Source organism: Gadus chalcogrammus, unplaced genomic scaffold (genome assembly GCF_026213295.1).
Source record: "Gadus chalcogrammus isolate NIFS_2021 unplaced genomic scaffold, NIFS_Gcha_1.0 GACHA092, whole genome shotgun sequence".
Lineage (NCBI taxonomy): Eukaryota > Metazoa > Chordata > Actinopteri > Gadiformes > Gadidae > Gadus > Gadus chalcogrammus.
The window spans coordinates 166,605-181,097 of record NW_026613527.1 but is presented as its reverse complement, the minus strand read 5'-3'; the positions used below and the strand labels follow the sequence as shown (position 1 = coordinate 181,097).

At 45.9% G+C, this 14,493-nt stretch overlaps 1 protein-coding gene across 4 annotated transcripts; it reads left to right on the top strand.

Annotated features, from left to right (window-relative positions):
• Positions 1 to 10,641: 10,641 nt before the first annotated feature.
• Positions 10,642 to 13,958, top strand: LOC130378631 (E3 ubiquitin/ISG15 ligase TRIM25-like). 4 transcript variants are annotated; one of them, XM_056585342.1, is made up of 3 exons: positions 10,642 to 10,695; positions 10,944 to 12,011; positions 12,803 to 13,958. In XM_056585342.1, the coding sequence occupies exons 2-3, from the start codon at positions 10,946 to 10,948 to the stop codon at positions 13,381 to 13,383; spliced, it is 1,647 nt and encodes a 548-aa protein (XP_056441317.1). In that variant the 5' UTR covers positions 10,642 to 10,695; positions 10,944 to 10,945; the 3' UTR covers positions 13,384 to 13,958. The 4 variants fall into 4 exon arrangements, with proteins under 4 accessions (XP_056441317.1, XP_056441316.1, XP_056441319.1 ...); XM_056585341.1 differs by having other exon boundaries at positions 10,669 to 10,787; XM_056585344.1 differs by lacking the exon at positions 12,803 to 13,958 and adding an exon at positions 12,129 to 12,792 and having other exon boundaries at positions 10,674 to 10,787.
• Positions 13,959 to 14,493: the final 535 nt, after the last annotated feature.

The window sequence follows — 14,493 nt, the reverse complement described above, 5'->3', positions numbered from 1 at the left end:
CATTGCTACCCCTCATTGCTACCCCTCATTGCTACCCCTAACCGATCCCCTACCAAATGGGACAACCCTACCCTGTGACGTCATCATGGCCTCCCCGTGCCCCCTAGCAGATAACCAGACCCCTGGTAATGTTACAAGAGACAGACTGGCTGCCATTGTCTCGGGCAACGAGCAAGACCCATTGTAAAGATGTTTAACCTGAAATGGTATTTATATTTTGTAATTGGCATGTTTAAATAAAGTATTAAAAATAAATAATAATAATACTATTTGTCCCTCGTAATATACCTTTATTTTGAATGTCACTTAGCTACATGTTAAAGGTGGTATTAGGGTGCACTCACACTAGGCCATCTGGCCGTGGCCATTGGCCGTTTTCACACCTAACCGTGCTCAAATGGCCCCATTGTTCTCTGGCCTGCACTCACACTAGGCCATCTGGCCGTGGCCGTTGGCCGTCGCAGCTGTGGCCTGGCCACGGAAGGCTCTTGTACATACGTCATCACGTCGTAACACGTCATCACCAAGCGTCCGCTGCATGGACCATAATAAAGTCTGCCGCCAGTCAGAGTTTTAACAACAATGGACAACAACACAGAGAACACACCAACAGTTGAACTGCTTGATGTGATGTTTACCGTTTAATGGGAAAGAAGGCTCGTCGCCTTTATTATGTCCGTGGTCGTCGCATTGACTATACATCATCCAGCTCAGGTTGCGTAGCCGTGCGTGTGCGCGTGTCGGCTCATTAGCATCTGTACCGTAGCGGCCCGTGCCGTAGCAGCACACCTCTCCCAAGTGGCCAAATTGGCCCGGCCTCGCCAGACTGGCCACACTCACACTGGCAGATTTGAGCATGGTTAGGCCACGGCCACGGCCAGATGGCCTAGTGTGAGTGCATCCTTAGATAATAATCGGTTATGAACAAGAACACTTTAGAAGAAACACTTTATTTAAATAAGAAACACTGAACCACATATCTAAAAATACACACACACGCATCTAAAAATACACACACACGCACACCTAAAAATACACACACACACACACACTCTCTCTTTCAGCTTTTGAGAGAATGGTGGAGAATCACATCTTCTCAACCATTCCGCCAACTTTGCCTCGCTCTCCTCATGCCTCGCCTGCTCCCTGGCACTCTCCTCTTGGAAGGAGTGTCTGGGGTGGTGGAAGAGGTGCCTGGGGTGGAGGAGCATGAGGGAGAGGTGGGGGGAGGGGGGCTGGTGGCAGTGGACTCAACGAAGTCCTGAAAGAAAACGAATAAGAAGGAAATAGGAATTATATGCCAGAACTGGTTGATATGGCCATATGTTATGTACAATATATAATAGCTATGTACACAATATAGTACTGCCAAAAAATACATTGATTAACCATGTAATATTACTAATATAATATAATTTATTAGTATATATAATCATACTTATAGAATATTACTAATATAATATAATATAATATATTAGTATATATAATATTACTTATAGAATATTACTAATATAATATAATATATTAGTATATATAATATTACTTATACGCACAGGCCACAATCTTGCCATGGTCTGACGCACAGGCCGCAATCAGAGCACAGGTTGAGAAGAAGCGAGACTACAGCCTCCCCCACACATCTACTCTGCCACTATCTGACACACAGATAGCAGACAGCCCACAGACCTTGAAGAGAGACAACAGCCCGCCCGACGCCATCAACACTGTGCCTTCCCCAATCGCTGATGCTGGCTTGACGAGGAACGGCCTCCCCCCCCCTCCTCTGCATTACAGACCAAAGACCTTGAAGAGAGACAACAGCCTGCCCGACACCATGGACACCGTGCCCTCCCCCATCGCTGATGCTGGCTTGGCGAGGAACGGCCACCCTCCTCCTCATCTCTCCCATAGCCACAACAACTCCAGCTCCACTGTCTCCTCCCTTTGCGATTTTCCAGCTGAATTTAAGAAACAGGAATATGTAGGCATCAAACTTGCATCTGTGTCAATGATAGCATCGCCAGGTCATTCACACAGGCTGATAACACCAAAGCGGAGAGCGCCCCAGCCCCCCGCCCCCTGTACTGATAGTAGTCCTGAGTATTACTGAGACAAAAAAGGGTTCAGCCGTAGACAAAGTATAAAGGACGTTTCGCATAATCTGCTGAACCCAAGGTTGCCTATGTCAAAACATGGCAACTTTTGCATTCCTGCTGTAACCACTAAGAGAGTAAACAAAGGGAAACGTAGACACACTGCTAACCTCACAAATCTCATACATATTTCCTCCAAACCAAAAACAACCTTAAAGCCTATCAACAACACCATCAAGATGGGTCTACTTAATGTTAGGTCTCTTAATAACAAATCATTTTTAGTTAATGATTTTATTACCACCTCTAAACTGGATTTTATGTTTTTAACTGAAACATGGCTGGAACAAAATAACAGTGCAACTGTTCTGATAGAGACAGCTCCTCCCAACTATAACTTTTTTGATGCATGTAGATCTGGGAAAAGAGGTGGAGGGGTTGCTGTTATATTTAAAAATGATTTTCAGGGGAAACAGATGTTATTTGGTGATTTTCCATCATTCGAATACCTTTGTGCTGTATTGAAATGCTCCCCCAGAGTTCTCCTATTAATTATTTACAGGCCACCCTCATACTCTGCAAATTTTTTCGATGAATTCACAGAATTATTGTCTAGCATCTCCACAGACTTTGACTGTCTAGTTATAACTGGTGACTTCAATTTTCATACTGATGATTTGAATGACAAGTGTGCAAAAAAACTTTTTACCATTTTGGACACATTTGAACTGTCCCAACATGTGAAAGAGACTACTCATTGTAAGGGCCACACTCTAGACCTGGTTATCACAAAGGGCCTCAATGTTTCTGATCTCTCTGTGACTGATCCTTCCTTGTCTGACCACTTTTGTGTTTTCTTTAATATATCGTTTATTCCCGACATACAGACAAAATCAAATACTGTCAAAAAACGGTATATCAATGAAGAATCGTATGTACTTTTTAGAAAGGCCATCTCCTTACTACCACCTCTCAACCCATGTTCTGCTGATGATCTTGTAGAAAACTTTAATTTGAAAATTTTGAAAATCATGGATGTCATTGCACCTTATAAGGTTAAAACGATTTCTGGAAAGCAAAAGGCACCCTGGAGAAAAGCTGCCTCTGTAACAGCACAGAAAAAAGAATGCAGGAAGGTTGAACGCATCTGGCGTAAAACAAAACTTCAAATTCACCATGATATCTACAAAGAGAGCCTCCGTGCCTACAATTCAGACTTAAAAAGTGCTAGAGAAACATTTTTCTCCAATATCATTAAATCCAATAATAATAATGCAAAAACCCTATTTGCAACTGTTGACAGACTGACCAACCCCCCAACACAAATTCCACCTGATCTCCATTCCACGCAGAAATGCAATGAGTTTGCAGCTTTTTATACTGATAAAATTGAAGGCATCAGACGCGCCATCAATATCTCCACTTCAAACAAAAATGTTGGACTACCACCCTGTTCAGGCAAAAGTAACGTGGCAGGGATGGCATGCTTTAATGTTATTGACTCTAAAACTCTTGTGGAAACTGTTACACAACTAAAGCCATCCACCTGTTGCCTTGATTCTTTACCTACCAACCTCTTTAAGAATGTTTTTGACTGCCTAGCAATAGACATATTGCAGATAGTTAACAACTCTCTCCAGTCAGGCAACTTTCCAAAAGCCCTGAAAACTGCAGTTATTAAACCCCTTTTAAAAAAGCGGAGCCTAGATACCTCTATTATTAACAACTACAGACCAATATCAAATCTGCCCTTCATAAGTAAAATCATTGAGAAAGTTGTCCTCCAGCAACTTAATCACTTCCTGGCATCAACTGGTTGTTATGACACCTTCCAATCAGGATTTCGACCCCTGCACAGCACTGAGACCGCCCTCATTAAAGTTGTAAACGACATCCGTCTTAACACAGACTCTGGAAAAACCTCAATACTAATGCTACTAGACCTCAGTGCTGCATTCGACACTGTAGACCATACAATACTTTTGGACAGGTTAGAAAACTGGGTGGGGCTTTCAGGCACAGTCTTAAATTGGTTCAGATCCTACCTACAAAATAGGAACTACTTTGTTTCCATCGGCGACTTTGTATCAGAATCAACCAACGTGATGTGTGGAGTCCCACAAGGTTCGATCTTAGGACCCTCTTTATTCAACATCTACATGCTCCCACTAGGGCAAATCATGCATAATAACAATATTGACCATCATTGCTATGCTGATGACACGCAAATCTATGTATCGCTATCACCAAATGACTATCGGCCCATAGATCTGCTGTGCCAGTGCATTGAGCAAGTGAAAGACTGGATGTGCCGAAATTTCCTTCAGCTAAATGAGGATAAAACAGAGATAATTGTATTTGGTGCTAAAACGGAAAGGCTTAAAGTAACCCAACACCTTCACTCTCTGTCCCTGAAAACCTCAATCAAAGCCAGAAACCTAGGGGTTATCATGGATTCTGATTTACATTTCGAAAGTCACATCAAATCAGTTACAAAATCTGCATATTATCACCTTAAAAATGTAGCAAGACTTAGAGGGCTCATGTCCACAGAAGACTTACAAAAACTTGTACATGCCTTTATCACTAGTAAGCTTGATTACTGCAATGGTCTCCTTACAGGTCTCCCAAAACAAACTCTAAGGAAGCTTCAGCTTGTTCAGAATGCTGCTGCTAGAGTATTAACAAAGACCAAAAAATTTGAACATATTACACCAATTCTTAAATCGTTACATTGGCTTCCTGTAGGTCAGAGAATTGATTTTAAAATCATGTTGCTAACCTATAAATCCCTACATGGTTTAGGCCCAAAATATTTAACTGATATGCTTCCACTACATAAGCCTTCTAGAACACTAAGATCTTCTGAGACCAATCTGTTAATTATCCCCCGAGTAAACACGAAACATGGGAAAACAGGATTTAGTTACTATGCAACAAATAGCTGGAATAAACTCCCTGAGGATTTAAGACTTGCCCCAACTCTGAGCACCTTCAAAACAAGATTGAAGACTTTTATGTTTGCTTTAGCTTTCTGCTAAATCTTAAATACTTTAGCTTTATTTTACTAAAATGCCTTTTTAACTCACTTTCAATTTTACTTACTAAAAAGCCTTTTTAACTTTCTATTTTACTAATTTCTTTGCATATGTTTTCTTTTCTTTTTTAATGTATAACAATGTTTATATGTGAAGCACTTTGAGTCTGCCTTGTGTATGAAAAGTGCTATATAAATAAAGTTGCCTTGCCTTGCCTTGCCTTATAGAATATTACTGATATAATATAATATATTAGTATAAAGCTTATTTTTAACCTGGAGTCACTAGAACATGGAAGATCTGGATATCATACGACATGATATGCAGCCCGGTCTGCAGCCCGGCCGAGAACCGGGGTCGGGCGGCCCGCGAAAGTCGGCCTCGCCATCTTCCGCGAAAGTCGGCCGCGGACTTTCGCGATCTTCCGAGAGTCCGCGGCCGGGCTTCGAAGCCCGCGGCCGGGCTGCAAAGTATAATTAATAAAATAATTACTAGTTAATTACAGAGAAAACACTTACATTTGTGTTTTTCCAATCCTGTCGCATCTTTTCGCCCTCCATCTTGTCTAGGATATTTCTTGATTTTCCGTTTTCTCGCAAGGTATTGTGGGAGCAAGTCACAACTGAAGCGCTTTGAGGGTGCCCATCGAAAATCTCAATTTTGAGGGGATGTTAGCCCTCCCCCTACCCCTTAAGCTACCTTTAAAATGGTATTGGGACATGGCTCCACGGCGCGTGAACGCGCAACAGCGAGGGTTAGGGCTGAGTTTTTGAAGCGAGCCAAGTAATGGGATTCAACCTAAGTACTGTTTTTAAGGGCCATCCTCCATTTTGTTTTAGATTGCTTCCATATGCGCTAAATAGCGACAAATGGAACCGCAGAGAAGAGAGAACGAGAATGAGAACTAGAGGGTCCCAAATTTATTTTTTAAAATCTTTCGTCCAATTTCACACACAAAAAACGTGCCAAAACATGCTAATTGCAGAGCAGTACACTCACTTGCACACACACACACGCCACATGTATGTGTCTGTGTATGTATGTCTGTGTGTCTGCATGTCTGTTTGTGTGTGTGTGTGTGTGTGTGTGTGTGTGTGTGTGTGTGTGTGTGTGTGTGTGTGTGTGTGTGTGTGTGTGTGTGTGTGTGTGTGTGTGTGTGTGTGTGTGTGTACATTACAAATGAACACATTTCGAGGTGAGAGGTGGATAGTGAAAGAGAGAGAAAGGGAGACAGACAGACAGATACATAAACACCTAAAACTTGTTTATTCTCTAAATCCCTTTCCTCAACAGACGATCTTCCTGACAAAAAAAAGCGAAAGGTCTTCAAAATCTGGACACCGGGAAATGAAACTAAAAAATAAAACAAATTGAATCACCAAAAAAAAAAGACTGTTAAGAAGGTGTCACCCCCCAGAGCATCATCAATGGCCAAAAGATCCCCTTTCTCCTGCTCAGGTGGTTCCTGGTTTGGCACTGAATCGAATGCAGCGTGATGAGGAGTCACCATAACCTAACCTAGGGACCCTGAGGGCAACGAGGCTTCAATTAAACAGCCGCGCCGCTGAATAGGCACTAATTGAATCTAATTAAGGAACAATTTGAATAGAGAGCAGAGGGTTTCGTTTTTATTTTATTTTATCAATTCATTTACTTAAAGCTTGTCTTTGAGATGTTTATAACCCTTTGTGTAGGGGAGGATGGGAGCGGCCGTTTGGTACCCCCTAGTGGTCGTATACCAGACGAGCAAGTTTCACCAAAGGAGTCTCCTGTACTTCAGAAAAGACGAGTATATGATATATTACAATATCATATTCATTTAAATACCTTAAAATTACTACATTAGATTGTTTTAAAACACACATTTAAAATATAATTCGATGATTGATTTGGTTTTAATGGTGATTATGATTTTTTCCATCATCGAGCAGCCGATTCTGTGGAAAGCCTGTACTTCACAACCATGACCAACATGCAGGCGAACAGGTGGGCCGCGGAAACTAGGAGGGCCTTGTTACCCTTTGTATTCGTTCAATGGTATATCGCTGCTACGGTAAATATTAGGAGTTACCCGGGATTCATAATAATTCAGGATTTATGTGAAGCCTTGCTTGATCTTTACCAGAGTCAAGATGTATCAGGTGCTCATATCTTGTTGTTAATATATTTCTCTGGCTCAAGGACAAAGCGCCATATGGACAACAGCCTCACATCTTTGGTTGAGCTCCCGGATTCCACCCCCCCCCCCCCCGCCCCCCTCGGTCAAACGGCGCCGGACCACCGGGTCATCACATCACGATGAGCAAGGTGGGGGGGGAAACTCAAAGAGCATAGATAACAGATCACCCAGGCCTTTTATTCCCTTCACATGTGTTGCCTTTTTCTGAAACATGCACGCAGTTTGGTGTGAGAGCACCATTTATTAATTTGTAAACCCATTGGGTTGTGGGAGGAACACTGTAGGTGGATAGACGCTGCATGAAGGTCCCCTCGTGGTTAAGCCCTCCAGATTGGACATAACTTCCCTACAAAGGATGGTCAATAGCCACAGCTGATTGGCTCATGACATGATGGCTTCTACGTCCCAAAAAAGATTGATGAGCACTAATACACTCACTAATACAAACTTGATCAGCTGAATGGAGGTGCGATCACATGAGATGCGTCGAATGCGACCCACTCCATCGTTTTCCTGTCGGGAAAGCTGCGCTGCAATTTATGGGGGGGAGGGGCCTGCGCCACTGTCTCGTGGTGGAGACTCGCTTTATGTTTAAAAACGTTGACCCCGGCGTGACGAATGACGCAACCAATAGATTTCAGGTTCTGTCGAAAAGGAATGTTTAAAACGAGTTGATCTTATGTGTGGTTTGAGAACACAACGGCAGACTTGGCGACGGGGAACAGTGTCTCAGCGCGCCTCAAGTCAACGCACCTTTACTCAAAGTCAAGCACCAGCAGGGCTTCACCACGCTCAAAGGTCCCCTCCTTGAGGTTCCTGTCGCACATCAAAGTTGACCGCTCGTCCCGTCCACAGAAAACACCCGGACGCGGAGGGTCCGACAACGCCCACCACGGTGAGGACGAAGACACCTTCTACAGCCGGGCCTCCGCAGGCTACCATCCCGACCTCTCCAACAGCCCCGCAGCCAGGCCTGTCTCCATGGGGCAGCCGGGCCCGTCTCCATGGGGCAGCCGGGCCCGTCTCCATGGGGCAGCCGGGCCCGTCTCCATGGGGCAGCCGGGCCCGTCTCCATGGGGCAGCCGGGCCCGTCTCCATGGGGCAGCCGGGCCCGTCTCCATGGGGCAGCCGGGCCCGTCTCCATGGGGCAGCCGGGCCCGTCTCCATGGGGCAGCCGGGCCCGTCTCCATGGGGCAGCCGGGCCCGTCTCCATGGGGCAGCCGGGCCCGTCTCCATGGGGCTGTCCGGCCTGTCTCCATGGGGCTGTCCGGCTCCACGGCCGCCGGCGGTGACCGGCTGATGAGTGTGCCGGGCTGCAGGCGGAGCGCCGCCAGCACCACCGCGCCGACACGCAGTGAGTTATTCAGAGAGCTTGGAGATCTTGGTGTTGGATAAATGTTGGAAAAAAATGAGTAAAAGTCCATGTACATAGTTCTTGTTTATTCATTTGTGAGCGCGTTTCGAGGCACAAGTACATCCTGTGTGGGAGCTGAGAACGAGCCCGAAAACGGGCCAGATGATTGGATGAGGATGGCCGAGCTCCAGTCCAGGAACAAGGCCTGCCTTCCCCACCTCAAGAGCAGCTAAACCCATCCGGGTTTAGGATGGATGTCATTTGTAAGTTCCTGTTTAAGTAACGGATTGAAAATGTGTTTTGAGGAAGAAGAGGTTTAAGAAAAGCTACTTTTAGTTAATATAGGCCCACAAGAAAGTCAGTTCCTACATTAGAATCGCACATGGATACCGAAGAAGAAATGGTGGTTATAAAACAATGTGTTTACAGGTTGCAAAGACAAAGGCTGCATCCGAATACTCATACTTGCATACTATATAGTATGCATTTTGTAGTATGCGAAAAATATATCGCGTCTGAATACTCGGTACGCATTCTGTAGTACGGAAGACGTTTCCGAATGCGTACTACCGCCAAAGTAAACCACGGACCACACTACGCTATCCCACAATGCAACCGGAGTCTGGTAACAAACGAAGAAGAGATGGCTGACCCGACACCACCAACAGCGGCTTTTTATTTGTGTGTGTGTGTGTGTGTGTGTGTGTGTGTGTGTGTGTGTGTGTGTGTGTGTGTGTGTGTGTGTGTGTGTGTGTGTGTGTGTGTGTGTGTGTGTGTGTGTGTGTGTGTGTGTGTGTTCAATAAAAAAGGAAAAATTAACTTCAATCGTCTTTTTCACGGAGTAACAAATAACTGTAAATGTATTATTATTCCAAAAAAATGACTTACCAAATCTCCACATGTATACATCATAACCTGCCGGTAAGTCGCTCTACGAGATGACCGACGACGACGCCTTCTAGCAGCGATATCCATTTCAAGAGCCATTCGCGGAGAAAGAGAATTTTTTTATTTAATAGCAACGATAACAAGACGGAAAACAGGTACATTTTGCCGCCGTCTGGGGGGAGATACGTCATCTCCAAACATCCGGTGGAGTTTCGGCGGTGTTCGGAAGCGTTCTGAGGCGTTCTACACATAGCTGTAGACCGTACTACACAGTCAAGTGTAGTATGGTCAAGTAGTAGACACTGGACAGAAATAGTATGTACTAAGTATTCGGATGCAGCCAAAGACTGTGGAAAGACTCTTATAATGCAACGAAATGAGGAAATGTGATGAGATTTGAGTGAATAGTATAAGTGAAAGTGTGAGATTCTATGTGATTATACATAAGGTCAAAGGTCACGCCTATTCCAGTCAAGACAAGCTACCAGTGAACACAGCGGAGTGAATAGATGGTTGTCGTAGTGCACAATGACTTCCACTGTTTAACTCATAACATTAGCGTGAGATATCTGTAATGTGAAATCTGTCATCAGATATATTTCTTGAATAATGGACTCTAACCTGTAGGTAATCAAATTGTTACAACAGAATGGACTGAAACCGGAAATGTCGGGACGACATTTAGTTAAGCAGGGGAGAATGTGGTATACCCCCTAAAAAAAACTCTTATATCGCTTTAACAATGTGTGTGTGTGTGTGTGTGTGTGTGTGTGTGTGTGTGTGTGTGTGTGTGTGTGTGTGTGTGTGTGTGTGTGTGTGTGTGTGTGTGTGTGTGTGTGTGTGTGTGTGTGTGTGTGTGTGTGTATGTGTTTACCTTGGCCCTTTCTTAATACCTGCCTGTAAAGTTTGTTCCAAGATGAACCCAATCCAATCCAGCCCAACAAGATGCCTGATTGAAGTGACATTGTTCCGCCTCGAGCAGCAGGACACCTGTACAGTGATGTCATGGAACAGCAGCCAATAGGAGGTTAGTCTGAGAGGAGGGTAAACTGGTCCAACTGGTTGGTTCACAGGATAATTTCCTTGTTACCGAGTCGGACGGTTTGGTGATGCTCACTTCATTACAGCAGTGAGAAGACCCAGGTAATTTACTCCACTCTGATCCGGGATTCATCATACATTTCTGTAACTTATTGATCATATCAATAGGAAAGGTACTATTTTACTATCATCAGGTATGGGTTGAAATCGTTAGTGTATATGTTGAGTACTCTCACCTGTCACTGTTCACTGCTGTTACTCAAAACAAAACTACTGATTGGCTACTACCTCCATTTTACCATTGTTGTACATTATAAATGATTTAACTTTATTTAACAATGGTTTTCTAGGAATGGCCTCTGCGACATTGTGGTCTGAGGAGGACTTCTCCTGTTCCATCTGTCTGGATGTGTTCAACAGCCCAGTTACCACACCATGTGGACACAACTTCTGCAGAACCTATATTACAGTGTTCTGGGATGACATAGTCCAGTACAAATGTCCTGTCTGCAACGAGCTGTTCCACACAAGACCTGTTTTACGGGTTAAAACCTTCATATCAGGGATGGTTGATCAGTTTAGAAGTTCTGTACGAGTCAAAGAGCAGCCTTGCGTTGAACCCAGAGAAGTTCCTTGTGACGTCTGTACTGGGACCCAGCTGAAGGCAGTGAAGTCCTGCCTGGTGTGTTATACCTCTTACTGCCAGACCCACCTGGAGCCACATCAGAGAGTCTCCCGTCTGAAGACACATCAGCTGGTCGACCCTTTGGACAGTCTGGAAGACAGGATGTGTAAGAAACACAACCGACTCCTGGAACTCTTCTGCCAGAATGAACAGGTGTATGTGTGTCAGTTCTGCACAGAGACAGACCACAAGTCCCACCCTCTTGTCCCTTTAAAGGAGGAATATGAAGTGAAGATGGCCCAGCTGGGGAAGATAGAGGCTGAAGTTCAGCAGATGATCAAGGAGAGACAACGAAAGATTAAAGACATCATAGACAGGGTGGACCACAGCAAAGCAGACGCAGACAGAGAGATAGCCGATGGTGTGCAGGTCCTCACTGCTCTGAGGCGCTCTGTTGAAAAGTGTCTGGATGATCACAACAAAACGGTTCAAGAGAAACTGAAATCCACAGAGAAAGAAGCTGAAGGCCTCATCAAAGAGCTGGAGCAGGAAATAAAAGATCTGACCAATAGAAGCTCAGAGGTGAAGCAGTTCACCCAAACTGAAGACCACCTCCACCTCCTCCAGACCTTCAGATCCCTGAAGGATCCTCCACCCACCAGGGACTGGACCACGGTGGAGGTCCGTCCTCCATCATACGTTGGGACCTTGAGGAGAGCCCTGGATCAGCTGGAGGAGACACTGAAGATGGAGATGAAGAAGGTGCCTGACCTGAGATCAGTTCCACACAAGTGTAAGTGTCTGTTTGGTTTGATTTAGGGCTGTCAAATGTACATTCAATATTCTTCAAATATAAAGAAATATTTTACATTCAAACTAAATTAAACATGTCAGATGTTTTTCCCTTAAGATATGAGTGCCACTGTGTAAAATAAGGTTGAGAAGATAACCTTACACTAAAAAATGTAATCCAAAAAAACACATAGCATGCTTGGACACTCACATCCATATGGCCCGTCGGCCTCCTCGGGAACGGGACTCGGCTGCAGCGGTCCGTCCTGGGAGCGTATCTCGGTCCGGTCCTCGGTCCGGTCCTCTGTCCTACACTGGACCCACACGTGTCTCATTAGCCCGTCTCCGCCTCCCTTTATGTACCGCTCACCTGCGTCTGATCGGCCTCCCTCGCGGGTGTTTCCTCTGAGCCAATGCGCCAATGCGGTCCCCGGCGCCCTCTGGGGGAGAAGGGTGGTAGACCCCCTGCACCACCGGTCCCCTGGGCTTCAGGGCCGCTGGTTCGGGCCGGGTTACCACAATGTGTTCAAAACATTGTCGTTGATACATTCATAGCATTGTTGTTAATACATTCATAATATTGTGGTTACTACATTCATAATATTGTTGTTGATGTTTTCATAACGTTATTGTTGAGGTGTGTGTATTTATGTATGTGTACATATGTATATGTATGTATGTGTTCATATCTATGTATACGTACACAGAGCGCAGGAGAACAGTACTAGTGATGATGATGATGATGAGGATGAAGAGCGGTTCAGCAGCTCATCATGTCTGGTTCTCCCTCAGATGCCTGTGACCTCACACTGGACCCCAACACGGCCTACAGTCACCTCTCTCTGTCTGAGGACAACAGGAAGGTGACGCTGGTTGGAGAGGACCAGTCGTATCCGGATCACCCAGACAGATTTGACTCCTGGGACCAGGTGTTGGGTAGAGAGGCTCTGCCTGGCCGCTGTTACTGGGAGGTAGAGTGGGGAGGATGGGTCTATATAGGAGTGACATACAGAGGAATCACAAGGAGAGGACGGGGTGGTGACAGCAGGCTTGGAGGGAACAACAAGTCCTGGGTTCTTTATTGTTATGATGGTCGTTACTCTGCCTGGTACAACGGTATAGAGACAGCCCTCCCTCCCCCCCCCGCTGGCTCCACCAGAGTAGGAGTGTATCTGGACCGGCCTGCTGGCTCTCTGTCCTTCTACAGAGTGTCCCCAGGTGGAGGAGGGTCCTCAGACACACTGACACACCTCCACACCTTCTGGTCCTCCTTCACCCAGGAGGACCTCCTCCCGGGGGTGAGGGTTCAGGGGTGGTGGCGGCGGACCCCAAGGGGGGGGTTGCAGGGGTCCTCAGCATCTCTGTGTCGGTAGAAAACAAAACGGGCGCGGGACACCTCGCTTTGTGCCGAGGAAAAAACAAAGGACCTCCTCCCTCAGCGTCGGGCTGCGTGCCCGTAAACACACACACACACACACACACACACACACACACACACACACACACACACACACACACACACACACACACACTCTGCGGGGCCTCTGTGGGGCCTCTGTGGGGGGGGGGTGCAGACTAAGTGTAGTAAAAAAAAAAAGTGCAGCCCCCTCCGCCCCGCCGCGCACACAAACGAACACGCACACACACACACACCGTGGTAACTCGGTACGGTAGAGGGGCACAAAGTAAGGACCAGGCAGGGTGTGAGGGTCCAAAGCCTCAAACGGCGGTTTATTACACTCGTTTCCAATAGCCACACAAGCGCACGCTGCACATCAAAGACGGGGGGTTGCTCGAGTCGGGGTCCACGTGTCCGCCGTGCGGCTCACTATACGGTGTCTTGATCCTCTGCGTCGTCCTCTCTTCCACTCGACTCTCCCCGTTCTGTCGGCCGGTGGCCTCCTTTTAACACCTGGGTGTCTCCCGCCCAGGTGTTCCTCGTTTCCCCGATTGCGGCTCTCGGGAGGTCGGGGTTTGTCGCCGGCTGTTGGCCACCGGCGGTATATCCCGGCCTCGACTCTCCCGAACCGGGGGCGTGGCACCGGGGGAATGCCACAACACGCACACACACACACACACACACACACACACACGTTCACACACACATAAAAAAAACACATACACACACACACATAGTCTGCCTCTCTCTCCCTCTCCCTCTCCCTCTCCCTCTCCCTCTCTCTCCCTCTCCCTCTCCCTCTCTCTCCCTCTCCCTCTCCCTCTCTTATTTGAAATGTATATAAAATACCTATTGATGGTCAACCTTTATATATTTTCAGACTTCACCAGTTTAAGTCTTAAGGGCTCTTATATCATCATTTGTCATAATCCTGATTTGCGACCTGATTTAAAGCAGATGTTATTTTTTATTCATAATAACCAAGATGTCTATGGGATAATGTTGCATGTTGTAAATGACTTTAAACTGAATCTTGATTTTTTGTGTTCTGTTGGGAACCAAGCGGTCGCAGAACATGTTCAGT

Excerpts from the sequence above, each read along its gene's own strand:
- LOC130378631 (XM_056585342.1), top strand. The coding sequence starts at position 10,946 with ATGGCCTCTGCGACATTGTGGTCTGAGGAGGACTTCTCCTGTTCCATC. Across the intron at positions 12,012-12,802 it reads GAGATCAGTTCCACACAAGT|ATGCCTGTGACCTCACACTG; the intron begins GTAAGTGTCTGT and ends GTTCTCCCTCAG.